Source organism: Ammodytes marinus, assembly GCF_949987685.1.
Source record: "Ammodytes marinus genome assembly, chromosome: 3".
NCBI lineage: Eukaryota > Metazoa > Chordata > Actinopteri > Uranoscopiformes > Ammodytidae > Ammodytes > Ammodytes marinus.
This window is the reverse complement of record NC_137232.1, coordinates 7,596,737-7,622,453: the sequence shown is the minus strand read 5'-3', so window position 1 is coordinate 7,622,453 and position 25,717 is coordinate 7,596,737. Positions and strand designations below refer to the sequence as shown.

The following is a 25,717-nucleotide window of genomic DNA, read 5'->3' as shown; positions in this document are numbered from 1 at the left end:
TGTATTTATATTTAATTTAATTTAAAACCTTTAAATGAATACAATTGTATATATTATACAAGTTCAAACCCCTCTACAATGTGTAGATTCATTACATGTCTCACTTCCAATGTCATAACGTAAGCTTTACCACGTGGCTAAATATTCATTCATAGATTGTTGTATGTTATGATCAGACTTTTGATCAGATCACATAGCCTGAAATAAGAACATGAATAGATAGTTCGTAGTTTCTGAAAACATTGGCTAAAACCACTGTCTCTAAACACTGTCTGGCTACCGTCTTCTTGAACAAGGCTTTGCGCAACAGCTTTGGTATGGCACCCTGCGTTATCGGGATTTTACGCAGTGGAAGAACAGGTTGGGTGACAGACAAGAATGTAGCTGGCTTTGTGTTCAAACCTTCAACATGACATGGAGCGCCAAGGAGGGAGCGAGAAGAGTGGATGACTTGATTTGACTTGGTTACTCCGCCCGAAAATGCTGTGGGAGGGAGGGGAGGGTGCTGAAACCAAATGTGTGCGGGCAGTTGCGTGTTGGGACGCGTCTTAGGAGAGACAAGGCAGAGGAGAGGACTCCGCGCAACTTGCATGTATTTTTGATCCCCCCTCCAAAGGAGATCCACACCGTCTATAGACGACCGGGTTTGCTGTCACTTTTTGGTCCCTTTGAGACATTTTGGTCAATCGGTCAAGCCTGCCGTCCATATCCAAATGTGCGTAAAAGGGCTCTATGTCCTCACCGTCCTGTCTGGACTCGCGGCTTCAGGTGAGACCCCTTGTTTGTGAGTGGATACACCGAGTGAAAAGATGATTTACAGTTAATGTTGGGCGTTCTGTAACTTTTTTTTTCTTTCATTTTTTTTTTACTAGAAGCCTATTGGACATGGGAAAGTCTACTGTGATATATCAAAGTGTATATTTTGATATAGATATATTGTATCACTCATTTTGAATGGCAACACATTGTTTTGATGGATATGTGTTCATACAGCAGCTTAGCCATAACAAAACATACATTCTCCAACAATTATAAACGAATGAAATTGCCTCGATACCTGTATTTTAACTTCAGCGGTTTCCCAGAAGTTAACTATGACTTTGAGTGTTGTTTTCACATCCCAAGAGTGATCTTAATAAGACAAAGCAGGACGAGCCTTTAGAGACGCCTTTGAAAATCGCGTTTCAAAGTAAAAGAGAAAAACACTTATTGTCCGTGCATTAGTGAAAGCTCCGCAGGGACCATCCATTACCTCCATCTCTGACCGCTGGCCGTGCGTCACTGGGCATTGGGAAGTGGATACATTGGAAACAGTGGCACCGGGTGGGTCGCTTAAGACATTCCAGTGAAAGCAATAAAATAACGGCCACAACGGCGGCACAGACTTGAGAGAATCATTTAATGACTTTACAGTATTTGTGCCGCATTGTGTTTTGGCTTTTACGCAACGTCCTCGCTCACTTCCTGCCTGGCATGCCTATTAATGTGCATCCGTGCTTTTTACGCGAAGCTACGATGGACGCAGATAAAAAAAAAAAAAGTCAACCTGCTTCCCGTAGAAGGATATATGTTAGCTGGATGATCACAACTAATAGCTTGTCAGATAGATACTCATTTGGACATAAACACTCCCCATCCAAACGCCTATATATAGTCTAATGGAACATGTTTTAATACCACAAATTGCTGTATCAATGGCAATTCATTCAGGTTGTTTAACCTTGGGGGGTAATCTGTGTCCATCCCAGTTAAGTGGATTATATTGATTGAGCTTGTCCATCCACTGCCAAAGCATTCACTAATAGTAGTTGCCAGCTGCTTACAGTGTGTTTACAAGGAGCGTGTGCCTGTGGATCAGTCATAATAACCACAGTCAAAAGCCTGACACAGACAGAGCAGGAGGATAACTACAGTAAATAAAAGGCCTACTGTACTGTGTTCATGTAGAGAGGGACAGACAATCAAATAAACAGCATGCGGATGAAGGGAGGGAAGGCTGGAACTGATTATAGCTCAGCATCATCCAACGGCATCATACACGCCTGTTGTGCTGTAATCACTTCCATTGCCTTTGGATTCATTGTGTTGGCAAAAAAAATGGCAAACCATGGCCCTGCAGACTCTTTTCTCAGTTTCATTTGGTGTGAAATTGCGATTATGCGTGCAAGAATAATTCCGTTTCAAATTCTCCCCTCTCTCCCTTTACTATGGCATTATAAACAGCAGACAGTTAACACGTTTACCCAGCATCAGCCCTCCGCTGTGCTGACAAGCTCGGCCCTGATGTTAGCGTTTCTTTGCAGACTTGCTGAAAAGAGTTTATTGTTTAAGGCCGATATATATGATGTTTTAAGACCATGAGAGAATAATGGCCCTCTCTCCTCCGGCTGCTCCAAACATAATCACAGCGAGTGCTGCTGCAGTGGTAAAACTCCCACATCGCTCTTAAAGATAAATACATTGCCCCTTTGTGTATAGTGTAAAAGTGTGTTTGGCAGGCGTTAAAAAAAATACTTCTAAATCATAATTTGTGTCAAGTGGCTTTTGGGAGCAATTCTTTTTGCTTTTTCACAACACCAGAAGTGAATGCTGAGTGCTTTTCCTAGAACAGACATGGCCATTACCAGATTTGGACTTTTTTTCCTATATATTTGTGCGGTATGCTGGATACAATGTTACAGCAGGACCAGTACAAAAAGCTCTTGTGTTTGACGTGTCTCCTGGAGGTGGATGGCGTAGGTGCAGCACGATAGTCAATAGTCACGCCCACCAGGTACTGCAACATGTTTTCAGGGACATAGATCCTTAAATCCTCACCCTTAAATAGTAAAGTGAGTTTTTTTTTTATATAATGGCCTTTTATTTTAGCCTGGAAATCCAGACCCTGATATCTTGAACGATAGAGGGTCTGGCCACGATCAATAGTAATTTCCAACTCAAGGAGCGGCTCCTACTCATGCATTTCAAATGCCACTGCACGCAGTTGGATAGCACTACAACCAATCAGAGCGATGCACAAGGTGACCTAAGCCCCGTTCGTTTAGCGAACAGCTGTTAAACTGCTAAATTAAACGTTTGCCGTGGTCGGTCGGCAAAACAGAACATTCCACTTACTTGCTAATGAAAGATTTGAGTGCCGTCTTCCAAATCGTTAAGGGTCGAGGCCAAAGCAGTCTCAAACTCACACAACATATCCGCAGCCATCTTTGATGTTTACTATCACGGCTTCGACGTCGCATGCACGTCACTGTCGTTATCCGGTTACGTCCTCCCCAGAGTACCATATAAGGGGCTCTGGCGCGCCCATATTAGATAGAACCAATTGAAACGTGAGCCCAGATTTCTGGTCTTCTTGATAAAGCTTCAACGGAGCGTGTCCAGACCAACAGGCGCAGCAAATTTAATTTGCCAGCGCCTAGTGGCAGGTCTGGGAATGCCAGGCTACTGTTATTTGGCCCGGGGCAAACATTGGTTGTTGTGGAGAGTGGGAAAGGGCTCAAATGGGTTGAGCCCTTTCCCCACTCTCCTTGTGTTTGGCGTATACACCATTTCAACCTCAAAGCTGCTTTCAAGTACAGTACACCCCAAAACCAAGATGTTCTCCTTTGCTTGAATAACACTGCTTGCCCCAGGTTTGACTCTAGCTGCATTCCAATAGTAGTTGCACTTCCCCTCGTTCATTTACCCTCAGCCCTTGGTATGACGTAACAGCATACGTTGCACGGAGGGAACTTGGAGAGCGGAGGGAGACTGGGCGGGGGAGGAGCGGAGGATTTAAATGGAAGCCACTTGCCCACTTGCCCTTGTAGTCGCAATGGACCGTCAGTTACATAGGTAAATCTGAATGCAAATAATACAGAATTATAACATTCTGCTAAGGTAGCCTATGTTGCAGAAAGCCATTTCCATAGCATAACAAACATTGAATTTCGACACGGTAACTCAGATTATCAAGATATTGTTACTTATACATGTAAATTGTTTGCTCCGACATATTTTCTTATTTATGTTAGTTTTCCAAAAACATTTGTTTTAAATAGTCCTCTAATTGGCAGCCATCTGTGTTATAGCAGCAATGTGTAAACAGGTATTGGAACGCAGGGTGAGTGTGTCGGATTTGTCAGGGTTTCAGGGAAACGACAGACAAGAACCCAATTGCAGGACACAGGAAACAGTTCAGATTCAAAAATAGATTTTAATGAAGTGGATGACAAACCAGGTAGTAAGACAGCGATGCAAACAAGTCCAGTTGAGGCAGGCAAAAGGGAAAGTCCAAAGACAGGTCGAAACACGAACAGGCAAGCAGGATCGGAACACAGGATGACATCTGAATGCTGGAAAGCTGGGTGAACACACTAGGACAATCTGGCAAGTGACTGAGGGAAATGGACTGGTATATAAACTGAGGGGCTGATTAGCAGGTGAGTAAGGGCAAGCCAGGTGAATGCAAGTAACAGGGAGTGCAGAGCAGGAGGGAGTGGCCGGGTCTGACATGACATGAAAGTTAGAAAGGAAACCAGGAAAACAGACATATGAAAACAAACTAGATACTGGCTGAAGTTGTGACAGGATTCAGATAACACAACCTACATAGGACGATGCACGGTGTGAGGAACAATGGTTTTATAGATCTTGATGCAGGACCACTTAACAAGGAAAGGCCAAAAGAGGACAAAATAACGCAGGACGTGTAATGTTGAAAGTGATGTTGCAAACTGCAGATTTTGTCCACATAATGTGCCATTAGGAAGACAAAATGTGCAGTTTCTATCTGCTCTGTGTTGCTATTTTGATGCATTTGCTGTGAAAGGAGATCTTACTAAAGTAGCAAGCTATATACGGTCAAAGGCGTTTTTTCCTGTGTCTGATTACTTGGATTTGAAAGCTGTGAAATGTGACTGTAACAGGAAACTCTGAAAACAAACACCAGATTAGTCTTTACTACTCAGGAACAGATCCCTCCTGTTTGTCCTCCGCTGTCCTCACGACACACAGACAAGAGGCTGCATGTCTTTGCCTTTGTCATGTTCTTCAGAAAAATCAGAAGCGTGAAAAATATCCCAGGCTTGACGTGTGCCGGCCTGTCTTGACTTACAGGTTTAGGACACACACACACACACACACACACACACACACACACACACACACACACAGAAACACAGCCTATAGCTGGCGCTCGTTACACTGGTTGTTTGGGGGCATCATGGGTTCAACTCTGTCAGATGTACACTTGACGAGCAGCCTCTTATGTGTGTGTAACTAGGGATATAACTGTTATGTCTCTGCCGGAGCGCCTTTAATCTCGCCGCAATAATGGCTCATTATAACAAAGCAGTGCTGCTGAGGCTTTTGGACATGCTGCTCTGTGTTGACACACCTAAGAGGATGTCTGGCCTTTGTGTTGGGTTGATGGCATTGCTGCTGGGTGTGTGTTAGTGTGTGGACACAGAGACAATGACTGGTTTATGGAAGAACACACACACTCACACCAAGCCCTAACACAGCGGTCTAAGGGCTCATCTGTGAAGTGTTTGAGTTTGGAAGGCAAGCCTTTTCTGCACTCCCTGCCTGTGTAATGTTTGAATCTTCGTCTCCGGTTGTGTAAACAGGGATTTGAAATACATTTCTCACAGAATCAAAAGTGTTTGCGTTTGCAGGTTCACCCCGGGCCGCAGTATTCGTACACACACACATGGCCGGCCGTCATCTGAATCTTTGCAACTTGGAAACGTGCTCATTTGTGGGGCCCACCTTCCTGTTGGTTACAGTTACATTCTTACTTAGACTGTTGGCCGGTCGCTTGAACTCAAAACAGTTTAGAAATACGACAAACAAGTATATCCTCCAGCTGAAGCAACACTTTTATTGGAGTCACAGCATGTGGAATAAATTACAGAATATATAGAGTTCCCAGTAAGTCATATAAACAGCAGAGAGCCACAGGGAATCTCAGTTGTCATTCGTTAAATATTTGTGATTATATAGAGAGCTCTCGATGACGTCACAATTTCCAGGGGCTTGCAAAGTGACTTTGCCCTAATTTTCATTTTTCTTTGTTTATGATCTGACTTTCGTATGTACAGTACTGCGGCGCATCCTGCCATTGTTATTGGGAAAAAGCTGACTAAACGAGCTGTACAAGCTCTATATTGAAAGAATAGCAGAGAGGCAGCTACTCAGTTTTGCTGTCTAATTATCTGACAACATACTCAGCTATTTTAATTAATGAGGAGAGAAGATTAGGGTAGGGCTGATGGGTGGGGCAGGTCAGGGACAGAATGCAAGGGTTCAGCCACTCACTTGTCCACTTAAACTATCCCTCCACTCCTCATTCATTCCTATTGAGGCCCTTGTGACTGACGTAGGCCTATACACTCTTCTGGTTTCGGTGTGACTTCAGGCTAGCTCTGGCACATTTGCTAAAAAAAAAATGGCAGTCATATGTCCAGCCCGTTTATATCCTTGCTTTTAAAGATAGTGTCAGTCATTCTGGAGAAAACTTTGCAGTCAAAATCACTTTTTGTCAAAATCAGTGAATATCTCCTCACGATCGGCTACCGGTCTTCACAATGTGTGCGTGCTGAAAACAAATCTGGTGTGAATACCCAGCCTATAGGCTCTGTAAACTGGTGACTGGAATGGTAAAACAAGGGGCTCGGACCGGACCACAGTAGCTAGCAACATGCCCGTTTACAGAGTCTATAGGCTGTATCAGCAGTATATACAGTAGCTATGTGGAAGGAATAATAGGGTCTAATTTACCATGAGTGTAATGCTACTTTTATCATTATTTAAGCCCATTTGTACTTTTGGTCTGACTGTGAATTTTTGCAGATGCGTTCCCAATGATTTAGCAATGCACTTTAATGAAATGAGAAACACACTTTCAAAAAGAATATTTCAAAAATGAACGCAGCAGCTACATTTCAGAGCCACAGATGATATTACGCAAGCGTTTTTTTGCAGGCTTAGTGGGACTTTCTGATTCTAAGTAAACCGATCGTCATTGGTATGATTGGTGGCGATCCCGTTTAAGGTGGAGAGCAAAGAGCAGAGGTCTTGCCCCTCCTCCACAGTGTGCTCTTTGGTCTGAGCTTATATTGACAGTCGCTGATTTATTAATATGCTCAGGAGCAGAGGTGGAAGTCAAAGGGGGGACTGGATTTGACTCATAGCACATGTGCATGCAGGACACCATGCATATTACGGCCCCGTCTGGCCCCATAGTTAATATGTAAGATACTGAGGTTGTCTTTGGAGTAGTCGGCCCAATCCTCCCCAACAGAAGCTTATACGGGCGTGTGTTGATTTGAAAACGTATACGCGATGGAGTTATAATGTAATCCCCCCCCCCCCCCCCCACCCCACAGGAGAAGTTGTTGAGTCAGCTGTGAGGTTGGGAGTGGAAGAGGTTTGATGGATTAAACTCTTATCCTCACTCACCCACCACTTGTTTCCCCTGGACACAAGCGCCTGATGAATTGCAATTGGCCTGGAAGAAGCAGGAGAAGAGAGAAGAGAGGAGAGAGGGAAGAAAGAGTTGGTTAGAAAAAGAGATTGATGCTCGGTCTGTGAGTTTGGATTGACCTTTCAGAGTTTATTCAACACACCTTTTTTTGTTGCTTTCTAAAGTTTGGTCTATAGTTGTAGTCGGTAGCATCCTAAGCCGAAAACGAATATCAAATGAAACATATCGAAATTGCATTTTTTTTTGGACAATTTCACACAACAAAATGCCTTTTATCCTCTCTTAGAGATTCCCCTATAAATCAAGTCAGTGAAAGCTTCTGGATTTGCTGTTCCAACATACAGTGTCTCATACATCTCTCTGCTAGTGATACATTTTATTCTTGAGGCTTATTTTGAGTTATAGACATGAGCCAGGATAGCCAGCATTGGAAATAAAACAGCTCTCAACCTGTAGAAAGTCAATCCCCATCCACTTGAATGTCCAAGTCCAAAGTCCCGCCCACTCTGTTTGATTGACAGGGGATTGATTGATTCATTCATTCAATTTTATTTCAGACATATCAAAAAAAGAAAAATTAAAAGCATGAAAATACAATAAAAAAATATGTTCAAATGATTTCACAAATAAAAATAAACAAAAAATAAACAAAAAATAAACAAATAACATATTGAATTGATATGCCTGAAAAGGAGTAGGAAGAAGTATACACTTATTTGATCCTACCCCTTTTCCACAGCTCAATAACTTTATAATGATTTTTTATATATATATATATATATTTTTTTTAAATATATTTATACAATCCATATATCCATATATACTCGACGCCATTGCAAATGAGGGCCACCCCCCAATTGGTCTCCTGAGGATAAACAAAAATCAAAACGAAAAATGAAATGAAATATCCACTACATACATCCATACAAAAATACATCCACCATATGCATCAACACAATTCATACGTCCATATCTCCATATTTGTACAACTCACATATCCATATCCACACTGGGAAAGCGTGAGAGAGAAATACAACACCTACAAAAAAAGGAAGGAATTTACAGATAAAAAAAAGTGAATATCGTGTTAGGAAGGATAGAAAGAGAGGTAGTAGTACCTATGCTCTGGTATGTTCATGTGTTTACTTTGATCAAACATTACATGGCCTCCCCGAGTATACTGTATGTCCATGCCAGAATGTTACACCTATATGTGATACTTGTGCATTTCATTCCAAAAACAAAAATGGCCACAAATCTACTGCTTCGTACAGCCTTCATTCCTGAGTCTCTGGTATAGGGCTCCCATCCCAACCACTAAGGGGCATATTTGAGGTCCATCCCACTTATTTACTAAACTGGCTTTGTGCACTGGTGGACTGGAATATTTTAAACACAATAAATATCTTTATCAAACTGTTGCTACATGAAGCACTCTATACAACTATCATCTTATACTGTATCATGAATAGTTCCTGTTACTGGGACTTAAGGGGCCCCGACTCTGAAAAAAGGCCTCCGAAAAAACCAAAGCAACAGATAAGTATGTGAGAAAACACATACTGTAGCTTGGCCTGCCCTGTACATTGTATTTGCTTACCTTGGCATGACTGCATGTTCATGACTTAGCCCAATGAGAAAAAAAAAGGTATACAACACAAACTGCTGAGTCCATCTCAAGGGGTTCCCTCCTATTACAACACTCAACACTCACCCTATTCCTATGAACACACTGTTACCTGAACCTGCCATTCCCAGCCCTCGGTCCAGCCCTGTATGAAAGACTAGCCTTGTTTAGCATAGAAGGGAAAACTGACCCGGGCCCTATGAAAGCTCCCATAAAGGAGAGAAGAAGCTCTTTGTCATCCAGCGGGCTCCTTTGTGTGTGTTTGGCCCTGTTCTAAGTGTTTCCTCCAAAGAAGAAACGGACCAGCAACAGAGAATCTGGTTTCCTCCGGTGGTCCTTCTGTTCCTGGGCCATAATGAAGAGAGGAAAGGCTCAGGCACACACACACACACACACACACACACACACACACACACACACACACACACACACACACACACACACACACACACACACACACACACACACACACACACACACACACACACACACACACACACACACACACACACACACACACACACACACACACACACACACACACACACACAGTCTAGGAAATAATGGAATGAAACCAATTTCCTGATTCGGAGAGTCGTGCCAACTGCTCGATTTCTCCCGCAGAGCTTTCTTCCCTCGTGAAGTCTGAGACGGTTTAACATCCTCTTGGCAAGTGGAAAGACCAGACCTATACAGTCCATACTTTGAAGGCAACACCTTTCAGAACAGTGACTACGTTTACATGCATAGCAATACTCCAATATGAAGCCGGACATCACCATGTAAACAGCAGTTTCTGCTCACCTTAATCAGTATAAACTCATATTCATAAACTATAATCACATGAAGACACCTGGAGTATTCCTATCTTAATCACATTATTGTGGCATGATCACACCTTAATCAGAATAAATATTCCGCAGTTTGGACACATGCCCTCGTTTATGGGCATGGGACTAAAGTGTGTTATAAAGCAAAAAGGCTCCTTGAAAGAAGCGGTGTCATATTTGGCTGACACAACAATGCAAGGCCACGATAATGGCATAACGATAATGGCATCCTTGGATGGGCCGGGAATTGTTTCCTGAAAAAAAAATGCGCTGACATCGAACATGTTGATGTTTTATAGACCGAATATTCAGAATATGCTGATTGACATGTAAATAGGAATATCCCCGTAGCTACTGTGCATGTAAACACCTTATTTGGAATATTGTCTTAACCGGATTTTGGACTTTAGGTAGTCAGTGGTTTGTAACAATGTGGCATCCCCATGGTATTATCATGGACTATCCAACCATTGATATTTCTAGACTTTTGACTAAAGACAGATTTTTGCCTTTCCCTTTGCTGTTCCCACATTCGCATATGAGCTGCATCGACAAGCCCTCAAGCTGTAAGGCTACACAAATACTTTGACACTAATTTGGATTGTGCAATAAGGCAGGCGTTGTTTAATTTTTTCCTTATGTGAGTTGTTTTTTAAGATATTCAAAGGAAATATTTTGAATGCCAGAGAGTGTTTGCTGAGCAGTTCTCAGACTCAAGTTCAATACACCAGACATGCCTCTCTGCAGTGTGAAAACTGCACAGGATGGTCTGAATAAAGCCGCCTTTGGGACCGGTAGCTTAGTAGGCTACCTGGCGAGACAGTCCTGTTGCTTTGTTTAGCTGTGATTTAGGAGGCTTTCGCAACTAAAAGTCGGCACCATGGTCTGAACTAAGGATTATGTTTTTCACATTGCGTTTTTTTTGCAAGCGCACTAAATAACCTTCTATGACATACCTAGGTCTGTGTTTATCACCTACATGGGCTGCATCTCCCTATACTGGACATGAGCTCATTGTAGATGAGCGTGCGTCTGACGTCAGTGTTTCTATTGGGCGGTATAGCCTTGACCAGTTTGAATGAATGAAGAAAAATGTATGAACAGATTCATTTCGCAGTGCTGTATAGTTCAGGGAGCCTCCCCTTATATAGGCCTAGCGCTTTTCTTTCTGGTTTTTCACAGACTCAAAGCGCTTTACATTGTTTTGTACACATTCACCCAATCACACTCACATTCATACACCGATAGCAGCAGCTACCACGCAGGGTGCAAGCTAACTAGTATCTGGAGCAATTCGGGTTTCAATGTCTTTGCCCAAGGACACTTAGACATGTGGCTGCTAGGCGGGGGATCAAACCTCTGACCCTGTACTCCAGAGGCGACCTCCCTGCCCACTTCGCCATTGCCGCCCCATCAAACCGCGTTGACCACAGTTTTATTCAAACATTTGCCCGTCTCCTGTTAGCAACCCCTCCACCCTAGCTCGTTTCAAACAATGTTTGGCACTAATATATATATAAGCTTATTAGTAGTGAAGTGATCAAATACCACAGATGCTTTTGTCCACCTTTGATTGAAATCAATAAAACATTATTCCATAGGATAACTCTGAAGCCTTTATCTATGTGATCTGCAGATATGTGTTGGAACACAAAGCCTAGCAACAGTAACCAAGGAAGGTGTTCAATTCTGATTTACACAAAAGAACCTTTTACTCTTTTTCACTATGCAATTGCCTTCTTCCATCTCTTTCTTCTGAACTGACAAAGCTCATGCATATATACAGCATATATTATTATATCTGGCAGTGTTAGACTAAAGGCTCTCACCTCTCTCTTTGACATTATGGGGAAATATTATATGGGGCAGCTCAAACACTACTGGATATTTTCTCTGGCTCTTTGGAAGTCCTTAGCTTGGGACGACTGCCAAGCCAAGCAAACCTAATCAGACTGGAGTGGGCCCTGCTTTGATTATTTTACGCTAGTTGAAAGTATTTGCCCTCTTTGGCCTCAGACGTGAAGCAGTGAACCAGTGCGGCTTCGTAACAAGTAGCGTTGACAGGTACAATAAAGTGCATTAAAGGGTTCAGCAAGTTCAGTTTTGAGGACCGATCGACAGATATTATGGCATAATGCCCACATCCATATTACATCTAATGGAGACCGTGTGAGCCAACAGAGACCCCCTAAACCAGTCACACACGACACACAACACACGCCTAAGGACAGACAGAGGTGCAAACCGACATAGAAAAGTATTTAACTGTCACTATAATAGCTTTAAGTTCAAGCACTCAGGTAGCAAATGAAATATATACAGTATGTACGTACCTGTATATATATATATATATATATATATATATATATATATAAGTTATATATAACTTTTTACCAGTGAAAACCCCCCAACATCTCCTTTGGGGCGACTGTGGCTCAGTTGGTAGAGCGGGTCGGCTGATGATAAAAGGGTTGGACGTTTGATCCCCACCCTGCCACTTGTGTCATGGTTGTTGTGTCCTTGGGCAAGACACTTCACCCACCTTGCCTTGTGTGAATGTCGATAGTTAGCCTGCTATCGGTGTGTGTGAATGGTAACGTGGGAAAGGAAAACAGGTCTCCCTTGCAAAAGAGTATTCGGTCTAAATGGGATTTACCTGTATAGATAAAGGTTTAAAAAAAAAATATATATATATATTACCCATCTAATAACTTTATTAAGGGAGATAAATAATACTATTTTCTATGCACGCCATTGTTTTGCAAGTAAACTGCAAGCACGGCAGCCAGGCAATGTCGGTGGATAATTGAAACATAATTGAGATAAATTCATACATTGGCCCGCCCCCCTCGGCCCTGCCCTCCTCTGTATATATAGGGTACATAACTCTGTCTTAATTAGCTGTGAAAAGCTGTGTTTCTCTGTGTGTCTCTGGATGCTGGGTGTGGTCACCATACGGGCCGAGCAGGATGTCCACACATAAACAAGCTGGTTGACCCAGACTGGATGGAGAGAAATAGCTGGAGTTGAGAAATGGACTGTCAAGTGAGCAAGGCAAACAAACAAGCATTATGTTATCTCCTCCTCCTTGTGGACTGCAATTATGTTGAGAAGAATACATTTTCCATCATGTCATTATCCTCCATCCATACACAGCGCTCAGCCCTTCATCGGCTCAATCACCACGCTCTTGTTCATCACTCATAAGCTCACTTTCTCAACGTCTTTCTTTCTCTAAATCAGTTACATTCTATCCATCTAATCTACTCGTTTCATGTGTTCTCTCTCACGCGATGGCATGCGTCCTCTTCAGAAAATTGGCGCCTATAGCTAATGAGCGATTCATTTGTGATCATGTCATTTTCGGGACAAATTATTAACACATCCTGGTTTGTTTTTGGCTTTCCCGCTAATTTCCATTTTACCTTCCAAATAAGAACCTAATTAACCTTTAATTCTTAATCGGCTCAGCCTGCCTTAACAGCCTAGTTGAAAGCATTTGACTTTTTTTTTGGCTGTTGTTGTTGTTGAAAGGAGATTAGCAACGCGTGTCTAAATTCATGTACACTGTAAATAGACTGGTTAAGTGGAGGCTTTTGAATTGAGGTGTTCTGGCCTAGAGAGGACTTGCATTCTCTCCAGATACACACACAGAGCATTATGAATGAATCAGTCCTGGATTAGCTTTTCAACCAGGATATACTGTACTGCAGGCATTGCACTGCTGCATATTCCAATCCTCAGCTAATCTTCCTTGTGTGCACTGTGTTCCCTCCAATGGATTGACGAGTAATGGATGTTATTCCAGAGATGTACCCCCCTTCTCTTTCTGTTTAGAATACCAGACAGAGTCTCCAGCTTATATGTGGGCTAAATGTCACTATAATGCTAATGTCACCATGCCAACGTGCTCACAATGACAATGTTGGTGTTCTGCATGTCAAAACATACAGGCCAACCATGTAGCCTGTCATCTGCTGAAAGGCTACAGTGTCTTGTAGTTTTGCAGGTTTTTCGTGCTTCTCCAAAGTATTGGACCGTTTTTTTAAAAGTTGAGCTCAATAAATTCCTTTAGTTTGGAAGGAGGAACTTGGTACTTGTTAACAGGAGCGTGCTGGTAATTCCTGTGAGACATGGCAATTGAAAGTACAGCACTTTCTGCTCTCACTCCTCCTCCACTCTTTCTCTTTGTCAAAACTTCACATGGAATATGGAATAATGAGACCTTTACCTGATGGCGCTCTCAGACTCTTCTGCTGGGTTTTCACAGAATAACACACATACAAGCACACACACACACACACACACACACACACACACACACACACACACACACACACACACACACACACACACACACAGAAGAGGGCAAACACAAGCACACACTTGCAGTCGAGCCAAGGAGGCAGTCATTACTGGGCTGTACTGATACAGCCAGCGCTGATCGTATCTGCTTAATGAATATCCTAAACACAGGCAGTTTAATCTACTCACTCCAGTGTTTCCACCTCCAGGTAGGCCAGGAAGCAAGAGAGAGAGAGAGAGAGGCAGAGAGAGAGAGAGAGAGAGAGAGAGAGAGGCAGAGAGAGAGAGAGAGAGAGAGGTCACAGAGGAGGGCTTGTTTCCTTTTGAAGTCCATCCATCCACACATTATTCTGCCATATAAAAAAGCCTGTCTTACTTTTTGTCTCTCTATGCAAAAATATCTGCCAGTGGGGAGAAAATTGTTAATACATCTTTCTTGACTCAAGCAGCAATTTATTGACGCAAGTCGAAGTAGCGTCCCAATTATCGGGGAACTGATGCAGAAAGGAAAAACACCAACTCAAACAAGTATATACTGCAGTCTCACTGCAAAGACATATGTTTCTTTTTCAATTAGGAGAAAATCAATTTTAATTCTAAAATGAAAAAAACCAACTCATTCAAACCATTTGCAAATGTGGACATTTCTTGCAGTGTGTACTCTGCCCTGCATTGTTCAGTTGCACTACACACTCTCCTCCCAGGTTTCAACAGGCTCATTTAAAACACATTAGGCCGTTAGAGCGCTGTCACTGGCGATGACAGAGAAGCCTGCTTGTTTAATGCTGTGCGGGGGCAGTCTTAGTTGTGGCCCCACTCTCTCTCTCTCTCTCTCATCCCAGCCCACAGGAAGCTCTCTGCAGCCTGATAACACTCAGTCACAGCACCAATGGCAGAGGACACAAAAACCGCTGCTGACATTTTCCCAGCCAGCCCCCCCCCCCCCTCTTTGCCTTAATGTTCACTGTATATTTATAATGCATAGGGTACGGATATGGCTCAATTTGTCTTCCCTGGACTTTTCTTATTTGTAAAGCCCTGGAGCCTCATATTGCTTTTCAACAAAGGGGCAAAACCACCTCAAGTCACCCACATGCTCACATGGAAATAAGGGAGGTTTAAGTGTTTCAAATCGTCATGATATAATTATTATCCATCATATAGTCAACACTGTGCAGCGGCTGCTAGCATTGTGCAACCTTTTGACATTAACTGTACAACCCTGATGCTAGTTGATCGCAATAACACAGTTGATCAATGTCTATACAGGTACATCCAAAGAAAATACTTCCCCAGCAATTTAATTTAAAAAAAGACACTTTCATAATATACATCTTTTTCAGGAGGTTGACATTTCTGTATTATTAATACTTTATTTGATTGGTCTTTTGTAGGCTTATATTCCAATATTTAGAGATAATGGATATTTGATTTCTATGAACTGTAAGCCTTAATCATCATCATCAAAATTAAAATAAAAGAAGGCTAGAAATATTTGAATTCATGAAATGAATCTGTAATATATAAAAGTTTCAATGTTGTAGGACTCATATCCACTTTTTGAATGCACTTTTCCATGATATCCTGATATTTTGAGATGCACCTGGATGACGCACACACACACGCACACGCACACACGCACACACACGCGCACACACACACACACACACGCACGCACGCACGCACGCACGCACGCACGCACGCACACACACACACACACACACACACACACACACACACACATGCACTCAGGTGATCCTTTGAGCCACAGTCAGATTGATGTCTCAGAACTATCATCAAGTGTTTGCTGTGTTCTGCAGACATGGTCCCCATGTGAATGTGCGAACTACATTAGCACACGTCTCGGCACTCACTAAGCTCACTATGGCTGCGGCTGCTAGCTTGGCAGATTGACTGTCTGCTGGGTGCGTGCATTGACTTTAATAGGGCTAGACACGGCTGCATGCTGATATGCTAAGGATGTATAGAGCTCTTCCTATAAATAGAGCAGGTGATTTGGACTGGACAGCCTTCACATACACTTTCCACAGAGACTTGGGCTTCACACATACTACTGGGTTGTAATAAAATGAGGTCGGATCTGCCTCCATAAAGTAGACACTGCAATCTCAGGGAGAGAGAGACATTATCGGCCGCTTGAACGGCTGCCAGGTAAAAAAACTCAGCAGTGGGCATGTCTCGATCTGGGGCAGTTTATGCATGTGTGTGTGTGTGTGTGTGTGTGTGTGTGTGTGCGTGCGTGTGTGTTGGCGTTCCAGAACTCCATTCTGGGCATGCAGCTCCATCCATCATTATTTGGAAGAGCCCTAATCGTTGCCAATATCCCTCTCCACTCTTCCAGTCCATTCATTTTCCATCTAATAGGTCTACCCCCCTACTGTAAAGATTGATAGAGTCCACATCCATATAATATGCAGCGGGCTGTCAATTGCAGTCCTCTCTCAGCTGCAGTGTTGTAGCTAAAGGGGCTATGAATCATAAAGTGTCAAAGATTTGGCCTACTGATCTGAAGTCAGTCTGGACTGAAACAGATGTTGGACTTCACTAACTGATCCCAGCTCTAACCTTGTACTTTCAGCATTTGGTCCAGTCTGTGGGATTGCATTATGTACTGTCGTATAGGTATTTAATATAGCTATAGGGAAAACTTAAGAGTTAATGATTTTTTTCTTGCTGCAGCACTGCGTAGGCAGAGGCAGTGTCACCGGGTACAGTGCATGCACTCGCTCTGCAGTATTCTTTTGTATAGGCTGCTATGCATTCCTTTACAAACCATTTATTTATGTATTGATTTTTCTCTGTGAGAGCTGCATTCTGCTTTAGAAGTAAACTTTGTGCCCTGTGTGTTTGTATGTTGCAGGCGTGCTGCGTGTCAGCGGGATGCGTATCTACACCTCTGAGGAAGTGGAGGCGGTGAATGGGACAGATGTTCGCCTCAAGTGCACCTTCGACAGCTCCTCTGCCATCAACCCCAACACCGTCATCATCTCCTGGAGCTTCAGACCCCTCAAAGCAGGCTCCAGAGAACAGTCGGTCAGTGCATGTCTGTGAATGGGCATAGTTAGCTTTCATTTCAAATGGTGGGGGTGTCTTTATTTATGCAACGGAAAAGACAACACTCAGGATTCACATATAAAGTAATGGAATCTAATGCAATACGGCGTACAAAGTATCCATAGAAGTCTAACTGCTCTGCTAACTGAGCACCGGTGTTAACTAAATAACATTGTATATTGGTCATCAGCTAGCTAACATTGACACATAATCTAATAGAAACATGATATCCTACGGCCAACTAAATCTACGCCTATGTGCGTAGTGTGGCTGTGAGCGAGAAGCTGGGATCAAACCTTCAAACTTTCCTCATTGTGTCAGGGAGCATCCACCCCCTCAGCCAACTGAGAGAGGAGGCGGTGAGTCATCGGGATCCCTAAGGACCCTCCAAGACAGCCTGAATGTGTGTGTGTGTGTGTGTGTGTGTGTGTGTGTGTGTGTGTGTGTGTGTGTGTGTGTGTGTGTGTGTGTGTGTGCATATTGGGGGTAGAGAGAACAGAAGCTGCATGTCTGGGTTTATCTCTTGTCTTTTCTTTTCTCAGTGAGAATTATATCTATACCTTCCCCCGGTCAAGTCGGACTAGTTTTAGTTTCATTTGGCTCTCTGGTGACAGTCCAACCCATTATCGCTATCCAACCACGTCTCCCCATCACTCTCCCCCTCCAGGTGTTTCACTACCAGCAGAAGCCATACCCTCCTGTGGACGGCATCTTCAGGAAGCGTGTGTCTTGGGCGGGTGACATCATGGGCCGCGACGCCTCCATCATAATAGAGCAGGTCAAGTTCACTTACAACGGCACCTACATCTGCCAGGTCAAGAACCCGCCAGACGTCCACGGCCATGTTGGAGAGATCAAACTCCGCGTGGTCACAACAGGTCAGCGGATAGATTTTTTATAAGACAATGTATGTGTTTAATATAGGCTATGGGTATGGTTGTGTTTTATCTGTGTGTCTTTGATGAAAGCACAAGGTAGATGAAGCAAAGGCAAGTCTGTTTCATTTTAGAGAAACTGCTCAATTAGATTTCAAATGAGGCAAGTTATCGCATAGGCAATCAGACTCATTCATTTAGAATGGTTATTTTAACGTCTGATTTGGTATGGATATGGTACTATAGCAATAGACACACTTTAATTTAAAAAAAATGTTACCGAATATATTACAAATCAATAACAATAAAAATGTAATTTTCAAATTGGTATGATAGTCTTTGAACATTAATAGTGAAAAAACAAGGTTTGTACAGTCCGGGTACAGCATGATGCTCTGACATTCACTCTTCGTATTAATCAATAACTTAATATGAGAAGTAGTAATTCGACAATTTACCATGGCCAACCAATCAGAACTATTGACTAGAGCTTTTTTTCTACACATTGTAATTTCTTACTGTCTTCATTACGAATCAACATGTCAAGACAGTGAGGCAATACATATAGGCCTAATTATAGGCAATGCTTTGGTCTAAATCAATGTGTTTCCCCTCTCCCCTATACAGCCTCTTTCTCCGAGCTGCTCCTTCTGATGTTGGCCATCGGCGGCGGTATCACAGCCGTGGTCCTCTTGATCGTCATCATTGTATCGTGTCGGCGATGCAAGAAGAGGCAACACAGAACCCAGCTGGAGGGGAGCGAGGAGGCCCCCCCTCCCCCACGCAAAGAGAGGAAAGACCCAACCGCCTGGTAAGACCAAGAGACAGACAAGTGGAGGATAGAGAAGATCAGAAGAAATCACACACTTCCTCTCTTGCTCTCCGTCTTAACTCTGGGGGTATATGGGGCTGGTTGTGGCGCTCCCCACTTTTTGGGCCTTTTGGGGCTATTTCTTTTGTTCTTCCAACTGGACACTTTCACTTCCAACTCCCCCTTCCAAACCCACAGGCTTTTGGATCTCCCAATCATGGACCAATTTGATGGGCAGCTGTCATTAACCCCGCAGATGATAAATTAAGAATGTGCCTTAGATACTGAGCTTTATAGGCCAGAGTGCTGTGTTGTTATCTTTTATATCGCCATGTGCCTTTCATTTCAGGAGAGTAACAAGTGTATTATCAGTTCACCTTTTCCTGTTCCTGGCTAAATGGGCTTCCAAAACACATTTCCTGTTTAGAGAAAATGTTTTGATGATGTAGCGCTAGAACAATGGTGTATGTCCCGCTGTTTACTTCCCCCCAACTAATACATTTCACCAGCCGACGTACCAGTGCAGTACAAACCTCACATGTTTGATATATTAGCTCAGAAAACAATAGAAAACGGTGGAACAATGAAGGAGCAGTTTTACAAGCTTGTGTAATTACCAGATTATGGGAAACTCTAAGCAAAAACCCCCTACACTTTTATCAACCCTCATTTCAACGGTCTTCATTTGCATCAGATGTTGCTGACGCTGGTGGATGCTTGTGTACATTTCTGTTTTGTCTGACTACTGAAGTTATATTGCTGTATTTTTCTCTGTGATTCTGTGCCTGGTTTCGAAATTGCCGCAAAAAAATTATCAAGGTGCTATCAAATGATCAAAGCCTGATGGAGAGCACTTGTTGGAAACAGACATTTCATACAGAGCTTTGGTAAATCATTTCCCAGCACTTAATGAAACGCAATTGACAAATTGCTTATCTTCTACCAACCATTAGTCTCTCTGAAGGTGGATTGTCTGTTTTGAGCAATGAGCTATTTAAAAGAAATATATGTATTTTTTTCTTGGCCTGTGGGACATCTTTGGTTCTCTCTTGGGGTTTTCAGATCTGTCTGCAACAGGTGCTTTATGTTTCTGGTTAAGTCACTGTATCCTCCGGGCATTTTAAAGCCAAGCCTCTCAAGCAAAAGTTGACAACTTTGCTGACATCTTGGGGACATCACTTTTGTTTCAGCCTTCAAACTGAAACTTATTAAAACACTTGGCGTGGGTAGGACATATTTGAACCCCAATCAGATGTGTGTAAACCGAGATTTTGGATCCAAACTACGCACTAGTCTTTGGACTCACCTAACCCTGTGTGACTCTTAACCCTGTGTATGTCCCCTGCTTCTGTGTTTGTGTCATCTGCCTCGTCTTTGTCCCGTCCCCATTGTGTGCCATTACATCCACATGCATGTACATCTATAATTCATGAATGTGTCATGCATGCATTCATATCCCTGTGTGTGTGTGCGCGCGCTATCTTGTTCTTACCTCCCACCCCCACCGGTGCGTGTCTCCCTTTCCTCCCTGTGTGTGTGTGTGTGTGTGTGTGTGCATGTCTGTATGTGTCTCAGCCACCCATCGAGGTCCTTCCACCTCTACCAATCAGAGACGTCCTTTGAGATTGACAGTTCAGACGGCATGATCTCAGACCCCAGCACCGGGGACGAGGAATCCTCCGAGAGCGAGGGCCCCAGCTCTGACGACGATGACGATGGTGACGACTCAGACTGAGGGGACAGACAAACACTGGTGTGAAGCCAGCCAGGGAAGCTCGCTGAACGGATGCCCCAGAAGGATGGTGGTATCCATGGGTTACTATCTTCCCATGGTTCTGCCAAAGTGGAGACAAGCTGCTGCTGCTGCTGCTGCTGTGTCGAAAACAAGCACATAGTTCAAGCACAGCGGGCTTGGGGAGGGGGGGCGGGGGCAATCCGGAAAAGAAAGTTATGTTTGAAAGTTTCACAATGAGAACAAAGATCAGAGCGACGCTTTTGATGAGGGCTTCAAAACAAGCTAAACAGGATAGGAACTTTACTTTTGAGCGAACCCAGAAATAGTCGTATATGGGGGGAAATAAATGCTAGAAAGCATTGTGATCCCCGAAGATGGCTTGGCTACTGGCCAGAAAGGAAAAGAAAAAGAGTCAATTTGTGTTAAATTGAAGTGTATGTTGTTTAAGACATGGATCTTGTTAAAGCTATAGTGTGAAACTTTTTCATATACATTTATTTAACGTTACATTAAAACCATTGCCAAATGAGTTGATTAAGCCTATCAGCTCTACAAAACTCTCTCTGTATTTCTCAGTATAGCAGCGTTTACAAACTACTTTTACTGACACTGGCGCTGAAGCTCAGAGAAATCCCAAAGAAAATGTTTAAGTTGTTGATTCTACTGCTGAGAAAAAAACCTGGACGTACATCAGTAGGTATGAAATCCATGCGCGATCACTGAAGGCTTCCCTCAAGTAGATGCACCGACAGTGTTGTTGTAATTACTCAGAATCCCTCATGGGGGGGGGGGGGGGGGGGGGGCTACAAAAGTTACGCACTATTAGCTTTAAGTGTGGAAAGTCACAACCAAACTCTGCTACAACAAGAAAACTGAAGGAGGATGGCGATTTCTTCCACGATGATGAGCCTATTGAAGACCTTTGCATGTATACTGCGGGATCATCTAATCAATATTTTTAGTTTTACAATTCAAAGTCATTGGGGATAATGTTGGTCTTGCATTTCAGCCAGTTATGCACACCATGGTAATATACCAACCAGTCTCAGAGCACTTGTTAAAATCCCCTTCTATCCTCCTATACTGTAGACTGATGGGGGCTTGTGTAACATCCGATTACTTGGATACAAAAACCTAAATAGCCTATGACATTGTCTTCACTAAGTCTGGAGGCCAAACACTCCATCAGTTAGCGATGCCAAATATCCATATATATACCCAAAGCGCTTTACATGGTTCCAGGTTCCACTCGTTCACACACAGTCATACCGGTGGTGGTAAACTACGATAGTAGCCACAGTTGCCCTGGGGCAGACTGACAGAAGCAAGGCTGCCATTCCGCGCCATCGGCCCCTCTGTCTACCACCTCAAACATACAGCAGTTATACACATTCACACGAGGCAAGGTGGGTGAAGTGTCTTGCCCAGGGACACAACAACCATGACACAGGTGGCTGGGCGGGGATCGAACCGCCAACTCTAAGCTCGTCAGCCAACCCGCTCAACCACCTGAGCCACAGTCGTCCAACTTGCCCTCACCTGTCCAGAGTATTATTTGGTAACGTGGAGAGTCAGATCTGAAAACCCTTTGATTGCAAAAATGTCCTTGAGAGCCTGTTTTTTTTCTCCCTAGCTGTCTGTGAATGCATCACGTCTATACTAACAAAGGATTGTTCAAACTGTCTTCCTGTCTTTTTTTTTATGATGGAATTTTTTGTACTTGTGATGTAATACAGAGCAATAAGATTTTAGATTTTTTTTTCATGTTGTAGACATTGCCAGAAGTATTTTATCATGTTTTTGAAAATGACACTGTATTTTTTTTTCTTATAGAGCTTTTATAAGACATGTCTTTCTTATATAAAAAAAAAATGCCTTGAAAATCTTTACCGCATTGTGTCATGTACATTTCCCTCACACAAAGGTGATCTGGGCCCATGAAACAAATGATCACACAACGTGCCACGATCCGATAGAACTCATGTATTATGTAAGAGATAAATCGTGTAATTCACTATTTATTATGCACCATTATCTTTAATGCACTACCCCCTGTGTTGTGCCTGTCTGCAGAGCTCTCTGCTTGTTTACCTATAAGCATTACTGCAGCGGATGGTTTAATTTGTTGCAGGTCCAATATGCTTAAGCCTGCCCCTGTGACTTCAGTCTGGATTTGCTTGTTTGTTGGAAGTGATTGTCCATGACTATGAATATCTTACTCTATAGCTGTGTGTGTGTGTGTGTGTGTGTGTGTGTGTGTGTGTGTGTGTGTGTGTGTGTGTGTGTGTGTGTGGGCCTATTTGTGTGCATTGATCAAAGTCCCTGTGGGTGTAGCTTTAGTTACTGACTGACAGACCTAAAGTGTGTGTGGTGTGTGTGTGTGTGTGTGTGTGTGTAGATGGGTGCACAGCAGGGTCGACAAGCACTAAAAAGAGTGACGTGGTTGGTGGGAGGCAGAATGTTTCTCCGAGCTAAATAATTCCATTTTGCTTTAGAGAAAAGAGAGTTATAGTGATAAAACAACAGCGACGTCTCTACATTATCTTGTTTGTATCACAAAAGCCTGTGTAAATTACTCCTGTAGAGCTTGGACATTGGCCTCCAAATAACTCAGCCACTTCAAACCACATCAACTGTGAGTGAGTAAGATTAACATGGTCAGATCTTAGGCTATCACTAGAGTTTGTAAACGTATGTAAAAATGTAATTTCATGTAGAATTTATTTTTGATCTTAAAAATGTTTGCACCAACAACCACCCATGTTAGAAAAAGTCAGATATGCCATTTTCCCAGTGGCAGTATACTAAATGAACCAGAATGCAACGCAACACACACGGAACACCATTCCATTTTGAGTGAAGTATATGACTATCAATCTCTCCACCCTAGTAAACAGAACAACATCTGTGTGTGGCAAGTTCACGCCTGTTCCTCGGTGATTGCCAAGAGGCATGATGTCGGGAAGCACGTTGAGGGGAAGAAAAGGAATTAATGGTTCTGCTGAAAAATCTGCTGGCACAATCAGACGGATGGATAGGTGTTTGGCTCTTTACCAGGTTAACATATTGAATGCTGAACATCATCTGATTGAAGAATTTTCTGTCCACACTGGTTTCTGTCTATCAACATCAGTCCATCTCACTGTGATGCAATCTCCAGGGTGAGGCGTATTCAACCATTCCTCCTTCATGACTCATTTAGTGAGTCTTTGTCTGCCAAAACTTTTTCATTATTGCAGCACACTGTACATAGACAATTTTAATAAAGAATAGCGAATGTAGGCTTTGTTTTACGAAGGAATTGGAAAGTTTTTTAAAGATCAAGTTATTTAGGAGTCATTTGCATCAACACTCACTGACACAGTTGTTGGCAATACAATGATTGGGTGATCTTAAGCTCCCTCTGACATGGCAACATGAATATAAAGATCACACAAGTAGAAAGAAAACTATAAGACATACATTAAATACACAAGTAGTTCAAAAAGACATTAATATTGCAGTCATTTGATTGTAGTCATATGTAAAGACTATAATAAAATGAAATTGAATGTACAATAAAATAGATCAGGATACTATACCATAGCAAGTAATACTGGGCAGTCAAGGTGTGGAAGCATGGACAGGTGGTAAAAAAAATAGGTGTTACTATAAACACAAACACTGCATGCAGTCTGTCTTTCACTCTCTCTCTCTCTACATGGTCTCTGTCTCTCTCTCTCTCTTTTAAGCCTGCATTACACACCTCAGGATGGGCTGTACCTGGCACGGTACTATGGAGACGTACTAAACCCCTACACACAAGTGCAAAAAACATAGGCTTGGCACGACAATGGTTGATGGAAAGAGAAAATAGTCACATTGGTATGCGACTATACGACTCTGTGTCGTACTGTGAGTTATATTGGTGGCTCTGGCTGTTACATATGTACCTGCACACACTCATATACACACACCCACATTTGCACTCTCCGGCTAATCTATTCACTCTAAAGGGAGAGTCAGCTTTATTTGCCTCGCTGTAAAGGGCCTCCTGTGATGAATGCTGTCGGACTTGTTTGTGACAGGCCCTGAGAAAAGTTTCTCTGTATATGTGAAACCTTTAAAATGACTGAGTGTTTCGGAGTGCAGCAGATAGGCCCACAACTTTTCATCAGTGCAGATAAATGGATGAAAGGACTCACGTTTTTTTGGCTGGAGCAAAATGGTTACATACACACCACATGGCCCCAACAATTCAAATGGCCTTTATTAGTCCTGTCCAGTGTTGACAAGAGGAGAACAGGGTCTCTTGTTGACCGGAGAGCCAGTAAGTGACTGGGGGAGAGCCTGCATTGTTAGTGGGGAGATCTCAGCTGAAACTGAGACTGCACTACCACTGTAACCAGACAGAGAGACCCTGTATTCACACACACACACACACACACACACACACACACACACACACACACACACACACACACACACACACACACACACACACACACACACACACACACACTACAACACAATGTAACGGTGTGTGAGAGATACCAAGGTAAGAGGCACATAACTCTATCTCCCAACAGAGCATAGAGAGTCTTTAACAAACTCAATGATATAGTTAACACAATTGAACACTGTGCAACGTAGGCGTTGTGAATGCTCCCGTAAGGCAAGTCCCACAACTCAGCAGCCTCGCTGGGCAAGTGTGGGAACTGTTACATAATAGGGTTAACAGATAATGCAATGCAAGTATCAATCTACTTATGAATGGATGCAGGGAGGAGCCAGCCCGGTCCTCACTCTCTTTCTCACCTCTATCTCGTATCAAAGAAGGCATACAGAGATTTGCAATGAATCAGGATTGTGCAACATGAACAATCACAGTCTGGTAAGAGTGTGGGCCAAATTATACTGTGTTAATTACTGCACCTGGATTAATGTCAAAAAGTGATAAAACATTGCTTTCAAAGACATACAATTAGAATTATTTATTTATTATACCTAAT

The 25,717-nt window shown here is 42.9% G+C and overlaps 1 protein-coding gene across 1 annotated transcript; it reads left to right on the top strand.

The window, feature by feature from the left end:
- The first annotated feature begins 546 nt into the window (after window positions 1-546).
- LOC307248314 (myelin protein zero-like protein 2) lies at window positions 547-22,613 on the top strand. The gene is made up of 5 exons (XM_080024716.1): window positions 547-768; window positions 17,112-17,284; window positions 17,973-18,183; window positions 18,808-18,991; window positions 20,567-22,613. The coding sequence occupies exons 1-5, from the start codon at window positions 714-716 to the stop codon at window positions 20,724-20,726; spliced, it is 783 nt and encodes a 260-aa protein (XP_079880842.1). The 5' UTR covers window positions 547-713; the 3' UTR covers window positions 20,727-22,613.
- The last annotated feature ends 3,104 nt before the right edge of the window (window positions 22,614-25,717 follow it).